Source organism: Colius striatus, chromosome Z (assembly GCF_028858725.1).
Source record: "Colius striatus isolate bColStr4 chromosome Z, bColStr4.1.hap1, whole genome shotgun sequence".
NCBI lineage: Eukaryota > Metazoa > Chordata > Aves > Coliiformes > Coliidae > Colius > Colius striatus.
In genome coordinates, this window is record NC_084790.1 from 53,647,899 (window position 1) to 53,673,533 (window position 25,635).

The following is a 25,635-nucleotide window of genomic DNA, read 5'->3' on the forward strand; positions in this document are numbered from 1 at the left end:
GTTACCATTACTGAGATTAGGTGAGAATTGTCCATATGAGAGGTCACCTCTCATAACCCTGCTGTCCAAGCTCCAGACCACAAAATCTTAAAGAAGTGTTCAAATATATCCCAGGAATGGGCCTAATACTTCATCTTATTGTGTTGAAATAAATATGAAATAAGAATACCATATCAGATATAAAGAATAAGATTATTAATTAATTACAGCTTATACAAGGCTTGAGACATTAAGCTTTAGAGCCCAAGGCATTTAAGAAGTTGTGGTGATTTAGCCAGCCATTATGTCCACCAAGTCATAATATCACTTCCTCTTCTAAACTGGACAGGAGAGAGAGAGAGAAAAATATAAAGAGCAGTTTGTGAGTCGAGATAAGGACAGGGAGATTGCTCAGCAATTGGCATCATGGGCAAAACAGACTCAACTTGGGGGGAAAAAGGTTTGGTTTATTAAAGGAACAATAAGAACAGGGAGATGAGAAATAAAACTGAATCTTAAAACACCTCCCCTAACCCCTCCCTCTTCCCGGGAGAAAGGGGATGGGGGATGGGGGGTTGCAGCCAGTTTATTACAGATGGACTTTGCTGCTGCTTCTTCTCAGGGGCAGGCCTCCTCACACTTCCCACTGCTACACTGTGGGGTCTCTCTATAGTTGCTCCTCCATGAACTTCTCCAGCATGGGTCCTTCCCATGGGCTGCAGCTCCTTACGAACTGCTCCAGCATGGGGCCTCCCATAGGCACAGATCCTCACACGCTGCCCCAGCATGGGTCATACACCCGGAGAACGGTCCTTCAGGAACAGACTGCTCCAGCCTGGGTCCCTCACAGGATCACAAGTCCTGACAGCAAATCTGCTCTGGAATGGGCTCCACTCTCCCCATAGACTAGGTCCTGCCAGGAACTTGCTCCAGGGTGAGCTTCCAATGCCTCCTTCAGGCATCCACCCACTGTGGTGTGGGGTCCTCCACAGGCTGCAAGTGGATTTCTGCTCCTCAGTGGCCTCCATGGGCTGCAGGGGCACAGCTGCCTCACAATGGTCCTCACCACAGGTCATAGGGGAGTCTTTCTTTCATGGCCTAAGTACCCTCCTCCCCCTCCTTCTCCACTGACCTTGGTGTCTGTGGAGATCTTTTCATGTTCGCACTCCCTGTTGCTGCTGCAGTTTAGCTACTGCGCAACAACTTCTCCTTCTCAAATATATTATTCACAGAGGCACTACCTGAGTCACTAATTTGCCAGGCCTGGGTCAGGTGCAGGGTACAGCTTAGAATTGTCTGGCCCTAACCCTGTGAGCTTCATGGGAAGTTTCTGGCAGCTGTTTGTTTAATCAAGCCAACCCCTGTAGCTCCCCCCACTGCTACCAAAAGCCTGGTCCAGGCAAAACCACTACAGAAGTTAAACTCAGCTTTTCAAAGGCCATCTTCTCATAAAACAAGGGAGGGAAAATAAGTGGATGGCACTCTGTTTCTTTGTGTTGACCTAAGATGCACACACAGCGAAAAATGCTATGTTTCTCAGGCAGGAACACAAAAGAACATGTAAAATCTTAGGAAAGAAAAAAACATGTTCACACAAGACTTCTTAGTCCAGTCTTACACACACAGATGAGTCCAAGTCTGCAGGACTGTACCTCAGAAGGGACACCAGAAGCCCTCAGCTTTATCTCAAAAGGTTGCTAGCTTTAGATCTATAATTGAGAGTCCTCTGAATTTGTATTTTGGGCTTTTTTATCATCTCATGTAACAGGGACTCATTTCATAGATCTCAGCATTACACACAAGGAAATGAATGCGAACCACCTTTTAAAATGTATTTATTTACATCTAACGAGAAGCCCTGTAATGAGCAACGTTAGTCATTATGCATTTGCACAACAGCAGTAATCCACTAGACCTGACAAAGCATGAAAACCCCTACAATTTAATCTCCCCTTTTCCTTGCACACTCTTCTCGACTTGATACCTGCAACCCCAAAGAACCTGCCAGTGCCTCCTGTTTAGATGAAGGGGTAAATAACCGGCAGATGGGAAGATGTGGCTACGGTAAGGGCACCTTTCGGCGGCCACAGGGGTACTGTCGCTACGAAGTTATGTCCTCCTCTTAGCTTAACTTCCATTCCCAGCTGAGAACACAGCTGTTGAAAAACAGCCAGGTCCCCAGTAGCCCTCAGCACAGCGACCCGCGGCCGCCAGCCGGAGACGCCGCAGTCCCTGCAACCGCGCCGCACGGGCCGCGCCGGAACGCGCCGCGTTGCCACGGCGACGGCGCCGCAACGGCAGCGGCAGCGGCACGCGGCTGGGCTCGGCCCCGCCCCTCCCCCCCCGGACGCCGCCTGCGCCTCGTTCCTCTTGAACACGTACGGCGCGTGTGCTGACACGCGTGCGGTCTGTCAGCGCCCTGCTGCGGGAGAGGCGCGACACGCGGCGGTCCTAGCAACAACGGGTCGGAGCGCCTCGGCCGCTGTGCGCCGCGCGCTGCCGGCGGCCGGGCTCCCGCCGCCATCGGGGACGAGGGGCCACCGCGGCCCCGCCCGACGGCGGCGCGGGCGCAAGCGCGCCGGCCCTCTGACATCGCCGGAAGCGGCGCGCCGCCTCACTTCCGGCGAGGCGCGCGAGCGCGGCGGTGGTCCGGGGACGCCGATCGGCGGTGGGATGGCGCTGTGGCTCCCGCGCCCGCGGAACGGCGGCCCTCCGCCGGAGGAAGACGAGGCGCGGGGGCAGGCTCCCGCCTCCCACCAGCGCCTGCCGGAAGTTCAGGTACATCCGTGTCCCCTGCCCGCTGCCGCCCCGGCACCTGGCGCCGCTGCCCGGTGCCGCTGCCCGCCCCCGCTGGCGCAGCTCCCGGCCCCGACCGGCGCGGAGCGGAACGGAGCGGTGCCGCGGGCGCAGCCAGACACCGCTGCGCCGAGAAGGTCTGCGGGGGGACATGAGTCACCCGCTGCGTGTCGGGGCGGAGGTGCGCGCAAGCGTCCGCTGCTCTCCGAGGCCGCGCCGCCGCCTGGGAGCACGCGGAGGGAGCAGAGGCGCAGCCGCCGCGGGGGGCGGGGACGGCCGGCGCCTGCCGCTGCCCATAACAGTTCGACTTTCGGCCACTAATGTGGAGGTAGCTGGGCTGATGTTAACCCAGCATCCTGGTGTCTAAAAAGCAGGTATTTGCGCGGTGCGTAACCCTATGGGCTCGGTCAGCTTGGCGTTACATAAACACATTGTCAGGAATTGTGTGTGTTCTTGCAAGAAGCTGCCATGACGTTGGTTTTCCAGTCGTATTTCCATCTTGCTATTACAAAGATAGAAAGGCTGCCACTCCCAAATAAAGTTGGCACGAGAACTTTGACACAGCTGCTTTAAAGTTCCCTTAAAATAATCCCGCACAACTTGTGTTGTCCTTGACATCCCTCTGCCAGAGGTTATCAGCACCACACGTTTCATCATGTGGCACTGGAAGGCTGAGGAACACATGGGTATGGATGTTTCTTTTTCACTCTTGGTGGGAAGGCATAGCATGTGCTTTAGAGGACCATTTCTTAAGCTACTAAGTGCGAATTCCCATCACACACCTGGAAGTAATATAAGCAATGTTTCTTCAGAGGTCGTTGTCTCTCCCAGCTGAAAGTGGTGTCCTCGGCAGATCTGACCAAAAGGAGCATATGTTTGCTCTGGGCCTCAGGTGCTTCATAACTTAAATTCCACTTTCACTCTCAGTTCAAGGTAAGATGTTGGCCAGCTGTTAGGTACTAGTCCATATTGGAATGCAGGCAGCAGCACGTACTTTACTGTTGTGATCTGACATCACGAAACGGATACATTCTTAGAGGTATATATTTGGAGTATTCTCACACTTGGCTGTTACAACGTGGCAGACCAGAGATACTCAGAAGGGTTTCAGCTGCATCAAAAAGACTTTTACAGTCTGGACATTATTACAGCCATGCATGATCTGTGATTTTGTAAATGCACTTAAATTGAAGACACTTTGAATTATAAATCTCTTTTTAAAACATCTAAGTGTACAATACCATGCTTCACACAAGGTCCTTTGTCTTTGAGATTTTGGCCTGTATGCTCCTATACAAACTGTAAACTATCAATTTTCCCTCTATAAATAGCACGTCTGATTTTCCTCACAGACATACAGCCAAGGGATTGAATTAGCCTGCCAAAAAGAGAGAGAGTTCATGAAGCACTCTGTAGAATGTACGTGGAATCTAGCAGAAGCCCAGCAAAAGCTTGGTACCTTAGCACTATATAATTCAGAATCCCACGAGCAGGAATGTGCTCAAGCAAAGACTGAAGCTGCAGAGTTGAGACAGAGAGAGGAAGAATGGAGAAGAAAAGAAGAAGCACTAAACCAGAGGGAAAGACAGAACGTATGGAACACAGATACCATTAGTAAGGAGGTATTTAATAAGGTATGACCCATATAAGTGTGCATGAAAACAAGTTATTTCATTCCACTTATTACTAATCTTGAGTGTCTTCTGCATCCAGTACAGCCCAAAATGACAGTATATGTTAAGTGGTTGGGGATTTTTTCTCACTTTGCCTCATTAAAGGGAGGAAGCTCTACTCATAGTACAAACCTGTATGCCATTTCTCTACCAGAAGTACAGATCAGAAATTGTGTGGATCATTGCCCTGGTTTCTGCTGCGACAGAATTCATTTTCTTCCTAGAAGCTGATACAGGGCTGTGTTTTTTCTTTAATGTGACCATAATGTTGCTATCACACTGATGTTTTAGTTGTTGCTAAGTTGCGTGTATTGTAAGTGAAGGACTTTTCATTTCCTCATACTGTGCCAGCAAGAGGGTGCACAAGAACCTGAGAGGGAGCATGGCCAGGGCAGCTGACCCCAAGTAGTGCAAGGGCTATTCTATAACATGGAAAGTCATGCCTAGTATATATATACCGGGGGCAGCTGGCCAGAGAGGGACAGTCACTGCTTGGACATTGGTCAGTAGGTGATGAGCAATTGCATTATACGTCACTTGTCTTTTCTTGGGTTTTATTTTCTATCTTTTTGTTATATTCCTTTTCATTACAATTATTATTATATTTTATTATTATTCTGTTTTGTTTTCATTATTACGCTGTTCTTATCTCAAGACATGAGTCCTAACTTGTCGGAGCAAGCAAGCACCTGCATGGTCCTTAAGGGCTGGGGTAAAACCAGCAGAGTTATCTAGGTAGTGGACATCAGCCAGCAAGGTGCACTTGCAGCCCAGAAGGCCCACTGCATCCTGGGCTGCATCAAAAGACATGTGGCCAGCAGGTTGAGGGAGGAGATTATACCTGGTGAGACCACCTGCAGTGCAGTGTGAGAAGGGTGTGGGCCTCTTGGAGCAGGTCCAGAGAAGGGCCCCAAAGATTATCAAAGGGCCGGAGCACCTCTTCTATGAAGACAGGCTGAGAGAGTTGGGATTGTTTAGCCTGGAGAAGGGAAGGCTCCATTAGACCTTATTGCAACCTTCCAGTACCTAAAAAAGCTCATTAAAAAAATGGATTTTTTTTTTTTTTAATCACAACCTGTAGTGATAGGATAAGAGGCAAGGGTTTAGAATAGGTTTAGACTGAAGGTGAGGAAGAAATTTTGGGGGTGGTGAAACACTGGAACGGATTGCCCAGAGAAGTTGTGGATGCATCTTCCTTGGAAGCAATAGAGGTCAAGCTGGTTGAGGCTTTGGGCAACCTGATATGGTGAAAGATGTCCCTGTCTGCAGTAGGGAGGGGTGGAACTAGATGATCTTTAAGTATCTCTTCCAACCCAGACCAGTCTACGATTCTTTGTATTGCAAGTGCTGCCAAATGTGCTACGCAATAGTTTTTCCACATGAAGTGTCCTCCTCTACTGCACCAAATTCTTACAATGTGAAACTGTTGGTTTGCCTCTAATAATGACTACTGTAATAGAGATTAACTAGCACAAATGTGGTTTTTTTTATAGTAGAGTCTCTGCTTTGATTTCACAATTCAATTTGAACAGCCAGCACATCTCTTAGTTTTCACTGATCTAGATGCATCCAGGCTGCAGTGTAGGTGATTATCATTATTGACAGATCAGTAAGTTCTTATGTGAGGACAGAAGCTTCCAAGAGTTCTTTTTGGTCAGTACAGACTACAAGGGCATTTTTAAAGTCTATTAATGCATTTTTTTAAGGAAAACCTCATGTATATGACATGACTCTAAAGTCAGAACATAGCCTTTTAAATGGTAACATATTAAAAGATAATACTCATGCCTGGAGTTTCTCTGATAGGACAACTTTTCTCTTCCTCAGAGTTTTATTAATCAAAAAAGAAAAGAAATAGAAGATGAAGATGTATCTGAACCACTTATGCAAAAACATGAACAAAAGATTAGATACTTTGGTGAGTGTGCTTTTTCCAACATTTTGCAGTTCAAACTTCTACAGAATTTGTGTAGATTTGCTGCTTATTGTATAGAATGAGTGCTAAAAGACGAGAGACCTGGCTTATGGACTGTTCAGCTTTCAAGTTTGTGGGTTTTTTTTAAATTTACATGAGCTTAAGACCTCAAAACTAAAGTTCTGGCAGCTTTTTCTGCTCTGCGGTGGGAAAAGGCAGGGGCATTCATGGAAGTATGTTATATGTATAAAAGTGCATGGGATTGCCCATAGTTGTCTCCTTTTAATAAACATTTTTCTGTTGGCTGTTAAGATACAAGGGTAATGACTGATTAAAAGGAAATTTCTGTAAATGCCTGCTGAGAGGAATTGTGCCTTTCTTAGAATTAATTCTCCACTAGGTGTCACTTTAGTTCAGTCATAACTCTTAACTCCAATTAAGCACAAAACTGATCTTGTGAAGTCATCTGAAATTTTGGTGGTTCTCCAAAGTGGTTTCCATTCTTAGTAAAGAGGCTGGTTTCAGACTTTGGTATATTATAGCCATATTTGGAATTCAAGAACAATCAAGAACAGGACTGAGTTGGCAAAATTAAATTCTTCAATACAAACTCACTTTTACTCACTTAAACTTCCACTTAAACTGTTTTAAAGAAAGGGTTTCTAGTCCTGTTAGCCTCAGCAAACTTTGCAAAGTGCCACATTGAGGCACAACACCATCAGAGTATGCAAATAGCAGTCAGTGATAGGCACAGTTCCTCTCAAATACCTTAACTGCCAAGTGTCATTGTAGCAGAGTTAGAAGACATCTCCTGTGCTGTGCATTTCAGCAGGAAAAAAAAGAGGCTTTATTGGTGGCTTCCTAGCTAAGATTTGGGCAAAATTACTTTGTGTAAATTCAGATTAAGCTGTTACAGAAAACTTTGTTACAGAAGGTTGTAAATCTTTTGCTTTCATTCAAAATAGCTAAGTCTGTTGTAAAAGGGGACAGCACATTAATGCTCTTTCAAGACTCTTGTCCTGTGCTAGCTTTGGCCGAGAAGCAATGTGAACTTTGCTAGCCATAGCACACGAGTCCTGTTTCTGGATACTGCTCTACTTCCAAGCTATAAAGAAATTAAGCAGAATAGCTCTCTTGAAAAACAGCCAAAATAAATATTAGCCACTGCCTTCTCTTCAGGCATGTGTTTGCTAAAATTAAGATTAGCTTTAGGTTACCAAATTACCACTGTATACTTTTTAGCCCAGTTACAATTATATGCTGGTAAATGGTTGAAGCTGTAAATCTGGTACCTGTTGTCAGTAATAGCTTTATTGTCAGTAATAGGACAGTATTAAGAAGTAGTTGAGTATAGAGTTCTGGTTTTTAAACTTAGCTCTATACATGAAGGTAACTTCATGCTATCACAATTCAGTCTCCTAGTTAAATTTTCGGTACTGATGGCTTTGCTTTTTGAGATCAAGCTGTTCCTGTAATTACATTAGAGTTCCCCAAAAACCTAGCAATTCATGTGTTAGAAGCACTTTCATTTTTGACAGATTACCCATCATTTTCTTTGCCTTCTTATTTGCGAATACTGAGACTATTTCTCAGAATTGCTAGATTCTGAACTCTCTAGCCATAAACTTTCTAAACTATTTGATGATGTAGCTAATAGATGCCTACACCACTTTGTTATTTTTAATCAGTTCTGATAGACAGTAACATACCGACATTGTCAGAGATGCATTAAAATATTGGAAATTGTGTCTGTTAAAATTTACTTTCAGTGTCTTCAAAGTCTGATTGTACCTTCTGGTAATGCTCATTCAGTGGTCAATAGATACGTAAATAAAAGCCCAAAATTTAGATACATTCTGTCATTCTAAGGTTAGTGAACTGCAGAGGTGCTATATATATAGAGCTATGTATATACTGGGGTATAAATGCAAGTAACTTCCTTGCTGTATTAAATCACTCATTCATCTAGACTATCCTAACTATGTTTCTCTCATTAGGTATGCTGAGCAGATGGGATGATAGTCAAAGATTTTTGTCTGATCACCCATATCTTGTATGTGAAGAAACATCTAGATATCTCATGTTGTGGTGTTTTCATCTAGAAGCTGAACAGGTATGAAGACGTTTAAATTGTCTGGAAGCATATAATTTCCCACTTATGCTACAAAAAAGACAACCACCTTAATTAGCTGTTTAACTGTTCTTCCTATCTCTCTTTATTGAAGACAAACTCCAGCGCATTGTCACATATATGTCTAGTTATAGCTAATTATCAATCCCCTTGCTTATGTGAGCAGCAGTTCTCTGCTATTTAGGAACTACAACAAAAGGAAATTACGCTGAATTTTAGAAATATAATCAGAGGAGGTATCTTTAAATCATAACGGTTTTTTTTCCAGAAAAGAGCTCTGATGGAGCAAGTAGCACACCAAGCAGTTGTAATGCAGTTTATTATGGAAATTGCCAGAAACTGCAATGTGGATCCAAGAGGCTGTTTTCGACTCTTTTTCCAAAAAGCCAAAGTAAGTCAACTTGATTAATGATGGGAGACACTCTTGATGCTGTACGAGAGGCTGATGTTTTAGGAAGAATTTCTACCAAACTTCAAGAGGCAATTTATTGACTGACTTAGGCTTATGGGAAGCTGCTTTATAAGCAATTCTTTTCTAGAGAGACAATTCTGGTGTAATTCTTGTTCTGAAAATTGAAGTTTAGTGGCTTTTGCTTGTCCCAGAGTGAAAGCAGGATACAGCAGGAGGACAAAAAGGGTGTTATAGACCGGTAATAACGTCAGTAACAGCAGCAAACATAGACCAGTTTAAGGACTTATTCTGGCTAATTACACCTGTTTTAACAATACCTATATACTTTTCACAACTGAAATTTCATCTACAGTTCACAGTGAGGCCCAAAATAGTGTCCCTTTCTCATTACTGAAACAGAGCAATCCAGAACTATACAGGGGAAATTTGGGAAGAATAAAACTGTGGTTTGCTGTAGACAATATTCAGTTATTCAAGACTCTCACTATTGCTTAAGGGAGTTCTGTTAAAGTGCGTTTCAACTTGTCCTTTACTTTTGACCGGAGTGGTACAACAAGCACATGTTCTTCTATGAGGATTGACTTCTATGTTGAAATAAAGGCTAAAATTAGATTTATTTTAACGTTAAAATATCCTTATCTAAATCAATTACTTTGCTTCTACATATAAATACTCTAGATTGTCTTAAAAAGAAATCTACCTGAAATTTCATATTAAATTGAGAATCATAGAATGGCAGGGGTTGGAAGGGACCTTTAGAGATCATCTAGTCCAACCCCTCTGCAGAAGCAGGTTCACCTAGATCAGGTCACACAGGAACACATCCAGGCGGGTCTTGAGGACCTCCAAGGAAGGAGACTCCACAACCCCTCTGGGCAGCCTGTGCCACTGCTCCCTCACCCTCACAGTGAAATAGTTTTTTCTTATATTTAAGTGGAACTTTTTTTTGTGTTTCAGCTTCATCCCATTACCCCTTGTTCTGTTGCTAGATACCATCAAAAAAAGGGATGTCCCAACCTCCTGACACCCACCATTTAGATATTCCCCCTTCAGTCTCCTCTTTTCTAGACTAAACAGCCCCAGTTCCCACAGCCTTTCCTCGTAAGGAAGATGCTCCAGTCCCCTGATTATCTTGGTAGCCCTGTGCTGAACTGTCTCCAGAAGTTCTCTGTCCCTCTTGAGCTGAGGAGCCCAGAACTGGACACAGGACTCCAGATGAGGCCTCAGCAGGGCAGAGTGGAGGGGGAGAAGAACCTCCCTTGACCTGCTGGCCACACTCTTCTTGATGGTTCCCAGGATGCCATTGGCCTTCTTGGCCACGAGGGCACATTGCTGGCTCATGTTGAGTTTATTATCAATCAGGACTCCCAGGTCTTTCTCTGCAGACCTGCTCTTCAGCAGGTCAACTGCCAGCCTAAATTTACTAACATTGTTCTTGACTTGTTCATAGTTATTTCCCAAAGGGTATATGCGTTACTGCATGGCTCTTTTCAGTACTGTGTATGGTTACAACTCAAAAAGTAAATCTGGCTGAAGTGCAGATATTTAATTTTTCTCTTTGCAGACAGGAGGAGGCTATTTTGAGGCTTTTAAAAATGAACTTGAGGCGTTTAAGACAAGAGTGAGAATCTGGTCACAATCACATGGCTTTCAAACTATGTTACTACATGACCTCAGTGTCAATCCTGGTCTTGTAGGAGAGCTGACATCTTTTTCACAGGTAGGTTTATTATTTCCAGAAATTAATTTCACTAAAGTAGGATTAGGTCCTGCCATGAGAAACTGTAACTTTGACATATAAAGAGGATTATTCCTGGAGCTGCCAGCACTCGGGATATAACATTATCCATACGTAAGGCATGAACGAGCTTTCTTTTTACTTGCTGGAATTCAGAAAGTCTCAGCATATGGTGAAAAGCATGTTAGTTCAGTGTCCTTACATTTTAATGCCAAAAATAAACTCTTCCTCACAAAACCGATCAGGTGCTAGAAGTATATTCACAGTCTTGGCCACAAGCAATGAAATTTGACTTCCCATGTAAAATGACTAATCCTATTCCTAGGATTGCTCAGGTATAACAAGCCTAAGGAAAGTCCCGTGTTGTGACAAAGGGAAGTGAGGGCACTTCTGAGGTCTTCTCTTAAGTACTAGTGATAGCCACTTTACAGAATGAAGCAGCACATTAAAAGATTGTAAAAAAAAATAGGTATTAGGGAAGGAGTCACAATTGAAACTACTTAGCTGAAATAATTTGATTAACGTACCTCTTGCATAAGATCCAACAGTTGAATTTTAAGTAAATGTGCAGTCAAGTGCTAGAAATAATTGAGAATAAAAACAAGCTATGCCAGCACATTTAAAGCACTCTTAACACGGTGAGATAATGCTAATTGATGAACTTTTCAGAGCTTATTTCCTTACTATTGCAAATTTTTCTCATCTTTAGATGGACAACACAGAGTCTAACTTAAATCTAAAATCTGTTTCTGTCTTTCTCTTCATATATACAGTTGTGGAGAATTAAGCTGTCTATTTTTCATCTGTTGCAGAACACAGGTGATCTACAAGGTTCCATAAACACAGATGTCTGCAGTTTAAACTATGTGATACAAAGAGATGAAGAAGAATCCAAAATTATGGACACAGTATAGTACTCTTAAGACTGAGGCCAAGTACTCTTTTCTCTTTTTAATTTTTTCCCAAAGAAGCAAACATGGCTATTTTCTTGACACTTTTTTTTTTTTTCTGGGTACTGCACTTTATTTTTGATGTCAGATTTTTGTTGTTTGGTTTCTGGGGAAAAGGGATTTTGAAGGGCGAGTAATTCAGAAAAACTTGTAATATTGTTTGAAAACGTGCTGCTAGGTTTTTGGTTGTCCTTGAAGAGCAGGGTTCTCATATTGCCGAATGTGAAACTGGATGTGTTTTCTGCTACTAACCTTGCCTTTCATGACTTTAGAAATTAAAGTGTGAAAAAAAATTCTGCACAAATATAATGTTTACAAGAAGCAGTAGATTCTTTGTAGAATCTGCTATTGTCTTACTACAGATGCAGACATGTTTTACTCTATGAATACTGGGAGATCACAACTATTCATGCTACCTTGCTGACATTATAAACTCTCAAATCTGGTTATCACTAATAGCAATAAATCAGTATCTGGTATCAGTATTTCAGATCTGAAAGGATTAGATTAAAACAATGTCTTTCTACCTCTACTAAGGGGATCTAAATGTTACATTGTGCTTTCATTAAACATAACTTGGATTTGTCCTAAAATGTAAGCAATGCTTGTTTAACATGACTGCTGGGTTATATAATTTCTAAGAGTCTGACTTTCTTCTTGTTCATAAAGCTAACTTCAATTTTTTTAAAACAAGTCTCATTGTGAGGAGAATTATTTGATAAAGGGGTGGAATTTGAGGTGCCAGGATTAGGCCAAGACTACAATTTAAACAAAAAGCTTTGTCACAGTTTATACAGGGTAAAGCATCACGTGAGATTTGAAAGGCGTATTTCATGTGCTACTAAACTAGAGTTTCTGACATAGATGACTCAAAGTGGAAGATCATTAGAAACTTTCTGTTTGTGGAGCTAGACATCCAAATAGTATTTCTAGACAAATAGCCTTCACAGAATCTCTGAAATCCAAAACTCCACTGTGCTTTTCTAGATTGCCACTGGTACAGCAGCAGTTCTATCTATAAAATTAGATGCTGCAGTTGGAAGACTCCAGTGAAGACAGCTCATATCTCAAATAGTGGCATCTTGCTCCTTTATTGTTTTGATTGTATATAAGGTCTAGAAGTTATGTAGATTTCAACTGTTTGATGAATGCAGTCTACCTGCAGTTGCTAACTCAAGTAGAAAATGTACTGACATCCAGTAATTTTCAGCTTTGACTACAGCAGAGCTGGGGAAAAGTCTGTCCACAGTACATACCCGATTAAGTGTTAGCACAAATGTACAAACAGAAGTAGCTTTTTGTGTGCCTTGTGTTCTCCAGCAGTTTTTTGGCAGAGGATAAAGAAGCAGGCAGCAGCTCTGTCCCAGATGTGAATTAGGGATTACCAGTTTTAGTAGTAAACTTTTTTTTTTTTAAAGTTTGACAGATACTCCAGTGGGGATAAGTAAACCCTGCTTCCTTCTTAATAATTAGTTAATTATGGGCAGGAAGTAATTATTCAGGGAAACTAAGGGAAACTCTACACTTGAGGTTGGGTTTTTTTTAACTGAATGTAATATACAAGGGTAGGAAGGGAAGTGTAGCACAGTAACTTTCAATTGCTACCACTAGGAGTATTACCATATTGCTCTAGCAACATGTTGGTACACTGGAAGTTATTGAAGTTTCTAAGGGGCTAAAATCAGATGGTGCGGGAATGCTAAATTATAAGGAGATTCCTTCCCCTTTCCTCTTCCAGCTAACTGAAACCTGTGTAGGCTGGCAGAAACAAAAGCACAGCTGCTATTTATTGAAAGCAAAACATATAAATAGAAACAAGTGGCACATCAGGATTTCTTATTGTAAAGAGGTAGCTATTGTTTTCTAACCACATGTTTTTTAAGTAGCTATGTCTCTAAACTCAGTCTACAGCCTCACCTCTGAAGATAATAGTACAAGTGGTCAGCCTTTTGGGAAGCTTTCTTCAAAATGTAAGGAAGCCTGCTTGCCATGATAGCAATTGCCCATAGTTTTCATTTATAGTAATGGGAAAGCTTAAAAAAATGCTACAATGACTATCTTTTTTAGACAGAAATGCATCTTGATAATGCTAAAACTAGACATGTAAATGTAGTCCAAAGTACGTCAGCACCACAGCTCTGTAGTTGTTTGCAAACAGTCACTGCAACTGGAGCTTGGGACCTGTATTAGTAGGACACAGCTACTTCAGACATTCCCTAGATTGAGTTGTTTGTTCCTCAGGTTTTGCTGAGTCTTCTTGAAACTATCAACCTGCTAAGCATAAAGAAAGGGCTAGGAGAGTTCACTTTTGAAAAATAGCATTACTGGGGCTGTTAAAAAGTGTGGATGTTTGTAACTCATGTAGTGAACCAAGAGCTGGTCAGAGACATGAGTTAGTATGAACTCATGAAAATCCATCCAGTTGCTACAGTAATATGACAAAAGTTGACCATTTCACAACTGGAAATCCTGAAATTGGTATCATTTAGCACTTTTTTTTTTTCAAAGACAGTAGAAAATACAAATTCCTTAGTCAAAATCATCTAGCTATAGGCTTACCAGGTTACATTAAAGTCTGCTCAGTATCTGTTGTCTTTTTACTAATAAAGTCTTATATACCTGCACAATGACAGTGGCTTTATCAAGTGTTTTACAGATCATTGAAGCTCCATTTCTCATGACTGCAAGAGCTGCTCAAAGGGCAGAACATAAACATAGTAATAAGGCCAATCATCCAGCCACATCTTAAGGGTAATTTAAGCCCAACAGAATCATCCAACATCTGCGCAAGCAAAGCTAAAAGAAAGTGATGGTGTTCCATGAGATCGACCTACATGTATGCCAGTTCTTGTCTGAAATGGCTTTTTCCAGAAGGAGGGTCATGGCCAGCTTCTGGCTGGCCCCAACTAATTACAGGTTCAAGCAACTTGCTTTCAAGTCCTGTTGCTTCTCAGTACACTTCATGAATGAGTAAATCAACCAATGTGCTTTGTAATTAAGCTGTATTCCAAGATGTGTTTCCTTGACCAGTCAACACTTGCAAAGATAAATATTTTCTGAGTAAGAGATGCAAGAGTAGCTGCTTTTGTTATTTACTATATTATCAAAATCAGGTATATGTAATATTAAAAAAAGCATTGAAGTGAGAACCACAGGCAACAAAGTTTTATCATAATGTAAGTTGTGGACAAAACTAGACTTTAATTATTAGAATCATAGAATAATTTAGGTTGGCAAAGACCTTTAAGATCATGAAGTCCAACTGCTTTCTAGACTACTCAGAGAAATCCTTGATTGCTGCATTTCATGTAATGGAGTGGGAGCTAGGATAGATGAGTAGGAGTTAGACCTATTTTCACCTGGGAGTGGTAGCATCTTTCTGGCTCACATCTGGCAGCTTGGTTCGGAGGAAAGCGTAGATATGTGGCCAGATCTTATTGGTTTCTGTTCCAGAGAAAGATTTCAATAACCCCTTTTTCCTAAGGACAAAAAAAAAAAAAAAAAAAAAAAAAGGAAAACATTACAGAAGTCAAATTGTTTGATTGTTCTAAGATCTCCACCTCACTTTAAGATTGCTCTGGCAGAAATGTGAAAATACACAAACTATGAAGGATAAAAATAAGAAACAGCAGTACAGTTGCATAACATGAGCTATGCAGCAGTCATCCAAACAACTGTGACTAACCCGGGTATTGTAAAGTTACACCTCAAGCATCACCACAACAAACAAATGAAACTGGCACTATCGAGTTATTCTGAAGCATTTCTAGCAACTATTTTTATCTGTAAGTTCTTGGTAGTAATATAGCTGAGGCCTGTGTCTTACTGTGATGCTTTGAGGCATTTTCACTTCGGGAAGCTACCAAAATCAGAAAAAAAAAAAAAATTGCTGTCAATCCATAAAAACTCTGTTAAAATTAACCACCCCAAAGGTAGAGGTTCTAGTCCTCTGCTTAGCAGTTTTAGTAGAGCATAATGATAACAAAACGACAGAATTCAGGTGTTATCAAAGAGTCTGATTTCTTTGCTTAGGCAAGGTAAGACTACAAAACTCTACATGGTGACCTACCATTATCTATATATTAGCTATGTGATGTTTGCAGCTTCACATTAAGAGAAACTCTGTGTATCATTTTGGCTCTTAAAAGAACTAATAATTTGTCACCATTCCAACATACAAATGACAGTATTCTGAGACAGATGTGCCTCTCACAGACCTGCTCCTTGAACAGCCTCTTCAGAATCCCCATTAACAGTTTTTCCTGTTTGTGTATCACTTCTTGAACCCTTGCCCTTGTTAGGAGTGCATCTTCTCATAAATTCTGAAGAGACAATACTGTTTAGTTTTAAAAAAAAAAAAAAAGCTGTGTGTGTTACCTGACTAACCAGAGCTATGTTGCTCAGAACAGTAGTGTAATGTATTCAATAATGTATAGCACTCTTTGGAAAGCCAAATATGGCGGCAGCAAAAGGCTCTTTTGCTAAACCTCCTGAAGAGGTTTCATGCAATAGTAAAAAACAAACTAATTTTAGTGGGTTGATTTCTTAGCAAGTTTGCTATTGCAGTAGCTCTGTAACTGAAAAGACCTGTTGCTGATTTTGCTAACGTGGAAGGATAGCTTTGAATACTTACCGGTAATAATCTAGAACAGGTTTTGTTTGTACATCATAAGCCTGCAGCCTCTTGGTAACGGTCTCTGGCTTATCATCATCACGCTGAACAAGTGGCTCTCCAGTAATATCATCAATGCCCTAATCATGGTTAAAAGCAAACACTAGTATGTATTTCTTATTTCTGTTTGTTTTGTGTCATTAGCTCAATTAGGATCAGTTTCCAGTTAAGAGGTAGATTTCTTCTTACTAAGAGAAAGGCTACTTGCCCATATCTTATCTGGAATATAATATATTTAATTTCCATCAGTTAAAAATAATTTTCTCAGTATTGGCAATGAACATCAGGTCACAGTAACTTGACAAATTTGTCCTCGGGAACATTCGTAGAATATGAGAAATATGTAGACGAAACCTTCATAATATATATGAGGGGAAACAATATTGTTGATAATATGTTCCTGCACAACAGGAAACAAGCAGTAGACCAATTAGACCTTTGACAATACTGGAATTGGGAAAGCAGTTAATAGCCCTTTAAGTCACAAAATGGAAGAGTTAACCATTTAGGAACAGCTGTACAAAAAGTGTCATAAAAGCCAACTGAAGTTTTTCTGGGATTCAGTAAACAAAAAGTAGGGACCCAGCATATGAACTATGAAAGCTCCTCCTTTACCGCACATTTCACCTTCAGTTTACTGAAGTGCTTTAAGTGATTACAGAGCTTTTAAGCCTTGGAACCAGCAATGACTGAAGAAACTATTGGCCACTTTGAAGGGATAGTTAGTGGCATAGAGTTGGCTCCTTCATAGGTGTATTGTACAGCTAAGAACAGAATATGACCCACTGCAGGTACAAGAGACTTTGCTCTTTCATACATATTATTTTTTTTATTTTCTCTTAAGACAAGTTTAGTCTGACATTTTGGAGTGGAAATGTGAGTGATTTTGCATGTACAAATCCAATTAGACCACAAAAAAGCTTGCATTCTGGCAGTCCATTTCCAAAAATCAATAACCCTCAGTGTTCACTAAACCTCTCTTGTTCATGAAGGTGTGATGAAAATTTGTTCCAGAACATCTGTATCATATTAAAAATGGATTTATGTGATCAGTCTTCCCTTGTTTACATAATACAACACTCAAACATTTATTTCTAGCATCTGTGCAGGCAGCCATAGTAGTGCCTTCATTGTACCTATAAAATATTGAGCCTCCGGCCTTGCATATGTAAACAGTATTTTACTGCAATTACAAAACGCCATGCAACATTTATTTAACAGGTATTACTTACCTGCACTTTGGGAGGACTGAATTCAAGATTGTAGACTCTGCCACTAGCAGGGTGGATCCAGCGTGCTGTGAGCCGGCACTGTATGGTCTCAAATGGCACATCCAGGTCAATCACAGTGTCTACTTGACATTCTTTATCCAGGGCTTCTGCCTGAGCAACCGTCCTGGGGAAACCTTTTTAAAGGAAATATGTCCATGAAAATCCAAAGGCAGAGTACCAGATTTTCTAAGTCTTTTCTCAGTCTGTCATGGCACTTGGAACTTCTTAAACACCTCCCACCCTCTTGTCATTTCAGTTAATAATCTTACCGGAAGTGTAACAAATAAATTCAGAAAGACCCCCATACTCGTATGTACTATGTACCACTATCTTGAATAAAATCATTGTATACTGATTTAAAATAACAAAACCCACAGGCAGTTAACTCAGGTCTGGAACAACCTAGGAACGATTGTGACAGCTCTTTATTTCCACATTGTGTAAATCTGGTGACAGAGGTGGCCATTATAAATCTATTTTTTTCAGATGCAGTAAACCTAATGTAACTACCAGAGGCAGACCAGGATTAGTTTTACATACAAGAGTAGCTTTAGAAAGAGTGCTGGAAAGTCTAGTGTATCAAACTATCCTCAGAGATGATGTGAGAACATTCAGGCTGAACAGGAATCTGTCTCTTCACTTACAAGACACTGCATTTTGCCCCATAGACTTTATGGCTGCCATTGTGTACCTTCAAAGGCAAGCATTACTGCTAGAGAAAATCTAGCGGAACTTAAGAAGGGTGGAGGGGGGAAACTGAATATGAAAACCAGGGTCTCCACAAAGAATTGAAAATGAAAAATTGACAACAGGATCTTGAGTGGTCAAAGCCACTGCAGAACATGCTATTGCAGCATAGAGTCACTGGATTAACACCTCTACCCAGCAAGCTCTTCCACAGTCTCCTCCAGTAGCTTGTAATTTTTGTCATGCCATACAAGTAAATTTCTCCATAAAGATAAGTACAATAGGTACAAGCTTAAGAAACTCTGTATCATTGGTTCACGAGTTCATTGCCTGAGTATGGAACTAGCCTTACAGCAGAAAAAAAATGTTATGGTTGCTGTGTCTTGTCTAAGTCACAAAAGCAATGAGCTGATGAACTCAGACCAGGCTGTTGCTTGTGCATTAAATCTGATGCACCTGGTTTGCATCACAGTCATTAAGTGCCCTCATCCTATTTCTCTTACATTTACATTATCTCATGGAAGTTTAAATGTTAAGAGCAGAGGGAGAGCCAGGACTATAGCACTGCTGTTCTTTCTTACTATTGACAAGCTGGTCAGCCAACACACATCTTAGTTATGCAGCTGGAAAATGATTTTGCTCTGGGAATTAGTTAATGAGAGACTTCCTCTACTAATTGGAAGTGCTTTTACAGATGCATTTCAGTGAAACTGAACCAGCATTTACCTCATACAGTGTTTTCTGGATACAGAACAAATAATGCACAAGATGTTACGAATTATGAAGAATCCAGGAACACAAATCGCCCCAGTTATATATAGCACATAAATCTAAGCTAATCATACCCAAACATACATGACTGTAACATCTGCTGTGGCTCTTTAGAAGCCACCAAACTATCATAAATCAGTGCAAATGGGTATTTGGCTAAGGGAGCATACAAATAGCTCAGCAACTCTATTGACTTTGCCCTACCTGACCTGAGCCGTTTGTTCTGAGTTGCAGTTACCAAACTAAACAATTTCTGGTTAATATATTTCAATAGAATGGTATTGTTCCTACAGAGCTGGTTGTGCCAGCACCATCCCTAGTGTAATTTGCAGAGTCTCATTACAAATGCTGATGCAAACAAAATTTCTGCTCCAAAAGTTTAAAGAAGGCAGCACGGTAACATGCAGCAGAAATTTATTTACTCTCTTACGGTCTCCACACCATCCTCCTGTTAAGAGTTGCCAGTGTGCCCAGCTATACTGCTACACATCCAGATCCACAAGGCTGGAACTGTGCGTACACACGACCTGGAACTAAAGAAAAAAACACATCTGCAGCGCTTTCCTTTACTAATTAGGTTTCAGTTGTGCTGTTTTCTGTGGGAATTAAGCCTTTGTCTTCACTAAGGAGGAACCTAGCTGTGACTAGAGCCACCAGAATGGATCACTGTACTAGAAGCAATTGTAATAAAGCACTAAGTGACTCTGGATTTTTTGCTCCCTCTAAAGAAAATGTCACGCCAATCATTTCTTATCTATTGAGATGGGTTGTGACTATAATCCAAAAACCACACACAGCTAGCCTAGGCACTACCTCTGTGCTGCGCGTCCAACTGCACTCCCACAGGCTGGGGTAACAAGAGCCATTCAGTTCATTAAGACGGCAGCAAATGCATTTTCTCTCTACCGAGAATGCTGGAGCAATGAGCTTAGGCTGCAGAACAATTCACTTCAGAGAAGAGAACCAAACAGTAAGTGAAACAGACTTTGTAGAGCACTTGAGCACTGTTTTTATAAGTGAGTTATTAGACACTACAGTACTGCTGTAGTACTTGATTTTCATATGCACCTTGTTGCTGCATCACATACCTACCTCTCTATTTAAGTAATTCTTTAGCCCCATTCTTCACAAGTATTCCATTCCCCAATAACTCTGATAAGAAAATGCTTTAAAAAAAACACCACAACTTCTCAATGCATATGTTAAAGGGGAAATAAAGCATAAGAATTACCAGGATTGCCAATTTTGAAATTTTACTGAGTGTTGAACTACCTTTTTCACCTTGAATTAAACATCCTTGTTCTCAAGGCAGGATGCACCCAAAGCTTTTAATAACCAAATAAACCAGCACACACTAGCTGCTGAAAGTTTCACAAGCTGCCAACAAATACCGTCCAGTTAATACAACTCTAGGATGTCTACTGAAGCATAGCTAACCACAGCTGACTAAAGTACTCCAAGCTTTCCACTCCTCCATTTTCTCTCCATATGTAGTGACAGCCAGTATGCTAACTTACCATCCAGCAACCAGTTGTACTCAGCTAGATGTTTAAGCTCATTCAGCATGAGCTGTGTCATGATGTCATCTGGAATAAGCCGCCCTTCATCAATGTAGGACTTGGCAAGGGTTCCAACTTCTGCAAAAGTAAGAGGTGTCACATTACACTATCTCTAACCTCCAGCAAGTGAAAAAAATACCACAAGCCTGAAAAAAAAAAAAATACCAGGATGCTGCAGAATAGTAAAGTTGTAAACAAGTCAAGACAGTATGGTTGTTGAAATCCAGTTAGCATCTGATCATGCAAATACATATCAGTCAGTAGTTCCATGGATGGCAACAGGGCATTCAGCACACCTCTATCCCCACGCCCTTCAAATAATTTACTAGTATTTGAAATACTAGTTTCTGAAAACTAAAAGCAGGAAAGACCATTAAGTAAAAATCTTCAAAAACAAAAATGGAAAGGATACAAGTTCATTGACATGTCAGCCCTCAGATTTTGTGTCAAGAAAGTTATTTTCTCAGTTTAGAAGCTAACTATTAACTTTAAATTTCACTATGAAGAGAAATGGCCTTGGTATTCAAGAGAGCAGTATGCAGTGACACACGCTTGCCAGACACATTTTTATGATTACTAGTCTTACAAGAGGATGTTTATAGATGTTGTAAACTATTTATGGGAGCACATAGACTCTAGTATTTTCCCATGGAGCTATCTAACTTTTAATACCGGTCATTTATCCCACTGGCTTGACAAAATGCTGTCCATGCATCACAGTCCTGGATATCACACTGTGCCCCTACATGACAGGCAGTAGCATGCTGCTAAATCATGGGTACAGCTGGAAAAAAAAAAAAATCGTTTGCCTGGCTTCTGTCCTAGGCTCAAAGTTTCTGTGGCCTTCATTTATGAAACAATTTTTCAGTTATGTAAGTCACCCAAAATAGCAGCTTGATTGGTTTTACTGTGAATCTGCAGAAGCCTTTACTTGCAGCCAATTCAGATATAGTTACAGTAAACTAAACAGGAGAGCAAATGGGACAGGCTGACGTATCAACACAAGATATAACCACTTTCAGCAGAAAGCAATGAAGAATGTCAGTCCCATCACTTGACGCAGGATTCAAACATGTGATAGATAGCACAGAGGCTCTTCTTCAGACAAGGCAACTGAAAAGCAATAGATGCCTACAAGTAATGCAAACTATAGCTTTCAGCAAACAGCTGCTGCTGCAAACAAAAAAAAAAGTAATGAGTGGCAATTTCTCCTTATTGATTGTTCACACCTAATAGTCAGGCTTTGGAAAGTCTGAAGACCATTTTGAAATAGGTACTATGCACCTTGGTCAGACTTGAAATGTTGAAAACGATCTTTCCTCACAATGTGAAAGAACAGTTAAGATTCCTGTGCTTGAGTCCTCTAGCACATCACAAACTGGACAGAAAGTGACAGTCTGTCTGGGTACAAAGTGTCTATTTTTTTCCCCTACCTTCCCTCTTCGAGGTCAGCCAGTCATACTTCTCTTATTATTCTAGTGCACTTTGAACTACTTACCCCACAAAAATAGGCTAGGAGTGGGAACAAATTACATCTAGTTTAATGTGTACTTGATGCTTGGAGCTGTTACTGATCTACACTGCAGCATTGCTCTATTCACAACGATCTATGAATATGCTCAAGGCAAGGCTGACAGAAAATAGTACTAACAAACTCAGGAAAGACAGATGAGCTTTTGGGCCCAGAGAAGTTTAGAGTATAGCAAGTTGTAAACTCCTGTTATTAGAACAACAGAGCTAGAAACACACTACCTTTCTCTACAAACCTCAGGTCATTTATAAAGTCAGTATTACAGAAGAAAAAAAAATAGGCACAACTACACAAAGTTATGTGTTAGGACAAAAAGTCTGTATAGCAGACCATAACTTCTTTTTTTAAACAAACAAACAAAAAATAACTTCCTGTTGTTGAGGGTGGGATTTTGTGAAGTTTATCGCTTTTCTGTTGTTCCATTCTTTTCAGCTCAGGTCTGAAACCACTATAGGCATGTCAATCTTTGGGATTACAGCCAACACAGGTTTCCTGTCTAGGTGGTAACAGGTATCCACATTCCATGGTTTTGCAAAAGACTGACACATCCTAACCACATTACAGCTAACAAACTCTATATATATTCAGACAACAGGTTGCTTAGCACCAGAGAGGTGGTCAGTCACAAACCCTCCACCCTCCAAAGCAGCAGAACATGGTAATAACTGCAAATTGCTAAGAATGCTTGCACGTTCAACAGGACTTTTCAACAAAGTCCATTTTCACAAGACACCAAACACCAAAAATGGCACCATATTATATTTGATTCTCCAAGTGTTTCAGCTGCCCAACTTAGCATAATAAAATTCCCAAAGAACTAGAAATTGCAGGACTCTTCTAGTATAATAAAAGCTCATTAACTCTTTTCCTCAACTCAACTTGTCAAGGCTCTCAAAGCTGCCTCTCAGTCTCTCTCACCCTCAGTGTACTACTTACTCCTGCTACCTAAATTTGTATCTCAGTTCTTTGGGAAACATATCTGCAATAAGTGACTCACTGTCAATAAATAAAACTAAAACAGAACTTTGTTTGGGTCAATTAGTGAATGAAAACTCTGTAGCAGGTTCCTGTAAGTTCTACACTAGCTAATTCAGAGCAAACTCATAATCTCTCACAGTCTCCACTGGCTTTTCTCCTCACATTCAAGGTTTTAACGTGTCTAATACACTTTCACTTTGCATCTTTGTCTCCTTCACATTCTTTCATGTGCTCAACCTGCCTAGAACACTTGGCCAAATCACTTCTCTTTGCACTACTTCATGGCTCCCTCCTCAAACCAAGCAATGGGGTATTTCCACTTGAAATTTCCTCTTCTCACCCACCCTTCAGCTTGATTCTGGTGCTCTTTGATGTTGCTTCCGAGACACTGAAAGAGCACAAAATCTGAAGTGTTTAGTAAATAATATACTTCCTCAATCTTCTAGAATGCCTTCCCTTTTCACTGGTTCTAACTTGCACTGAAAGTTCATAACAGCAACAATTTTGGTTTTGTGACCCTCTGTAAATAAAAACTTATGCTTGCACAACCTTACAGACAGAAGAAGCACCAATGTGATAAGATACGCCTGTACAGGTGCTGCTCCTAGCAAATGTTTAACTTGTAGATACCAATTGTAGTGGTGAAGTCAGTCAACTATGCCAAATTCATTGTTCTTACAGAGCAAACAGAATGTGTGAAAAGAGATGTTGAAATCACATCACAACTGAGTTCATGATACCAATAATTTTTCACCTACCTGTGTGCATATAAGCTTCCAAAAACCAAGAGTGCCAAGAACCTAACTGTAATACTGCAGTGACACAGTGAATGTAGTCCTCTGCAGCTCCAAAGTGCTAGAAATAACAACACTCTCCCTGCATCACATGCACCTCAAAATGACTCTGATAAGGTTTTTAACCCCACCGTGAAGTAAAGCAGATGTGAAAATCAGAGGGGACCTTCCAGCATCACAAAAATCCACCAGAGAGAGGTGTTGTGGCATCTCAACAGAGGGTCGTAAGTCAAGCTAGGGCTACACAGTAAGTGTAACTCACATCCATACCTAATACAAGCAACTCTATATGCAAATACAGACCATGCTGAAACCTAAGCACTATACAAATTTGTTGTAAGATAATAGTAATTTTAGAAGCACAGGGTAAGTAGTTTGAATATTTTGCACATTGTTTTTGGAAAGCAACACTAGAGTCATGCCTCCCAGTTTGGGACAGGGCCTTTAATTTTGGAATAGCTGGTAATTCTAGGTGCCTCTACTTCTAGACCTGAGCAAGTCTGACTGCCCAGAACTCCTCCCCTCATCCTGTCTGTTAAAAAACATGAATATTTCTCCCCTTTCAAGATATTTCTGCTGGACGACTGTCAGAAAAACCTACAAAAAATGCTGGGGGCTTTGTGAAAGCACCGAGGTGAGGAAACAATTTACGGAGTTATGAAACAAGGCACACGGGATAAACCCCAGATATGCCCCCATTGACGCTTAAAAAATGCCCAGTGACAGCTTTTAGAGGATCCTTGGCTGAGGCCTTCAGGCCCATCGGTGGCTTACGGCCTCCGAGAAGAGCCGAGTGAAGACGCTCAGCCTCGAGTGCAGGGGGTGGGAAGGCGGCGGGGACCATCCGGGGCAGGCGGATCGTCCCCGCCGCCTTCCCTGCTCCCCGCTGCTTTCTCCCCTCCCCCCTCCCAGCCCCCGGCTTTAAACTATCCCCGTTCCCACCTGTCTTCTTCTGCATGTTATCCCTCAGCATATCGCCGCTGGAGAGGTGCTTCATCCCGAAATGTTTGATAATTCGAGAGGCGACGGTGCCTTTGCCAGAGCCCGGAGGCCCCATGATGACGGCGCGCAGCAGCGGACGCACCACCATGCTTCTGCTGCTGCGGCTGCTTCTGCTACCGGCAAGGGGCGGGCTGGGGACTGGCGGGGGCTGCCCGGCACCGGGCGCCGGGCGGAGCGCGGCTCCAGGGCGCCGCCGCCTTACCCGGGAAGGGCGGGGACGGAGGGCTGGGGAAAGCGGGAGGGACGGGATCCCAGGCCGGTCCTTCCAGGCGAAAGAGGTGCCAGCTTTTCTGGCTGTCAGTTAGGACAGGAAGGAAAGATCCTTTACGTGAAAGCACCGGGCGAGAAAACAACAAATCCTCAACAACCCAAAACAAACCGAACAAAACTTAAACGAAATATCATTTTAGAGAGCGAAGCGTCAGAGAGGAGTGTATCGCTGCCCAAACTGTCCCTGACCAGCCGCCACACAGCCTTCTGTGACCACGACCATGCTCAGAGCCCTCGGGCCCCGGCCCAGCCTGCACCCAGAGCTCTCGGTCTCTGCTCCCACCCACATCTCATTCCATCCTTACAATTTCACAGACGGACTTGGGACGTCACTCTTTACCTGGCTGCCACCTTGATGATCGCTGGGCCACGGACACTTGCTGTTGCTGTCGCTGTCCTGCTCAGGTGCTGTGATGTTGAGAGTTAACTCAGAATTACGCTCTGGGTTAGTTACGGTTTGTAGTACAAGAGTTCTCCTGCCTGCTCTGTGCAAGATGTTACATTTA

General features: G+C 41.8%; 2 protein-coding genes across 2 annotated transcripts; one reads left to right on the forward strand and one right to left on the reverse strand.

The window, feature by feature from the left end:
* Positions 1–2,587: 2,587 nt before the first annotated feature.
* CDC37L1 (cell division cycle 37 like 1, HSP90 cochaperone) lies at positions 2,588–14,221 on the forward strand. The gene is made up of 7 exons (XM_062017351.1): positions 2,588–2,757; positions 4,128–4,409; positions 6,276–6,366; positions 8,361–8,476; positions 8,763–8,885; positions 10,471–10,626; positions 11,457–14,221. The coding sequence occupies exons 1-7, from the start codon at positions 2,653–2,655 to the stop codon at positions 11,556–11,558; spliced, it is 975 nt and encodes a 324-aa protein (XP_061873335.1). The 5' UTR covers positions 2,588–2,652; the 3' UTR covers positions 11,559–14,221.
* Positions 14,222–14,758: 537 nt separating this feature from the next.
* AK3 (adenylate kinase 3) lies at positions 14,759–25,033 on the reverse strand. Its single transcript, XM_010200789.2, has 5 exons — positions 24,800–25,033; positions 20,513–20,632; positions 17,499–17,671; positions 16,228–16,346; positions 14,759–15,073 (listed from the first exon to the last, which is right to left on the reverse strand). Exons 1-5 carry the CDS (start codon positions 24,945–24,947, stop codon positions 14,950–14,952), a joined length of 684 nt encoding a protein of 227 aa, XP_010199091.1. The 5' UTR covers positions 24,948–25,033; the 3' UTR covers positions 14,759–14,949.
* Positions 25,034–25,635: the final 602 nt, after the last annotated feature.

Bases quoted from the DNA above. Each gene is read 5' to 3' on its own strand.
- CDC37L1 (XM_062017351.1), top strand. From the start codon at position 2,653: ATGGCGCTGTGGCTCCCGCGCCCGCGGAACGGCGGCCCTCCGCCGGAG. The intron at 8,477-8,762 runs GTATGAAGACGT...TTTTTTTTCCAG, and splicing joins TTCATCTAGAAGCTGAACAG to AAAAGAGCTCTGATGGAGCA. The intron at 8,886-10,470 runs GTAAGTCAACTT...TTCTCTTTGCAG, and splicing joins TCTTTTTCCAAAAAGCCAAA to ACAGGAGGAGGCTATTTTGA.
- AK3 (XM_010200789.2), bottom strand. From the start codon at position 24,947: ATGGTGGTGCGTCCGCTGCTGCGCGCCGTCATCATGGGGCCTCCGGGC. The intron at 16,347-17,498 runs GTAAGTAATACC...AACCATGATTAG, and splicing joins TCAGTCCTCCCAAAGTGCAG to GGCATTGATGATATTACTGG. The intron at 15,074-16,227 runs GTAAGTATTCAA...TTTTGTCCTTAG, and splicing joins CCTGTTCTAGATTATTACCG to GAAAAAGGGGTTATTGAAAT.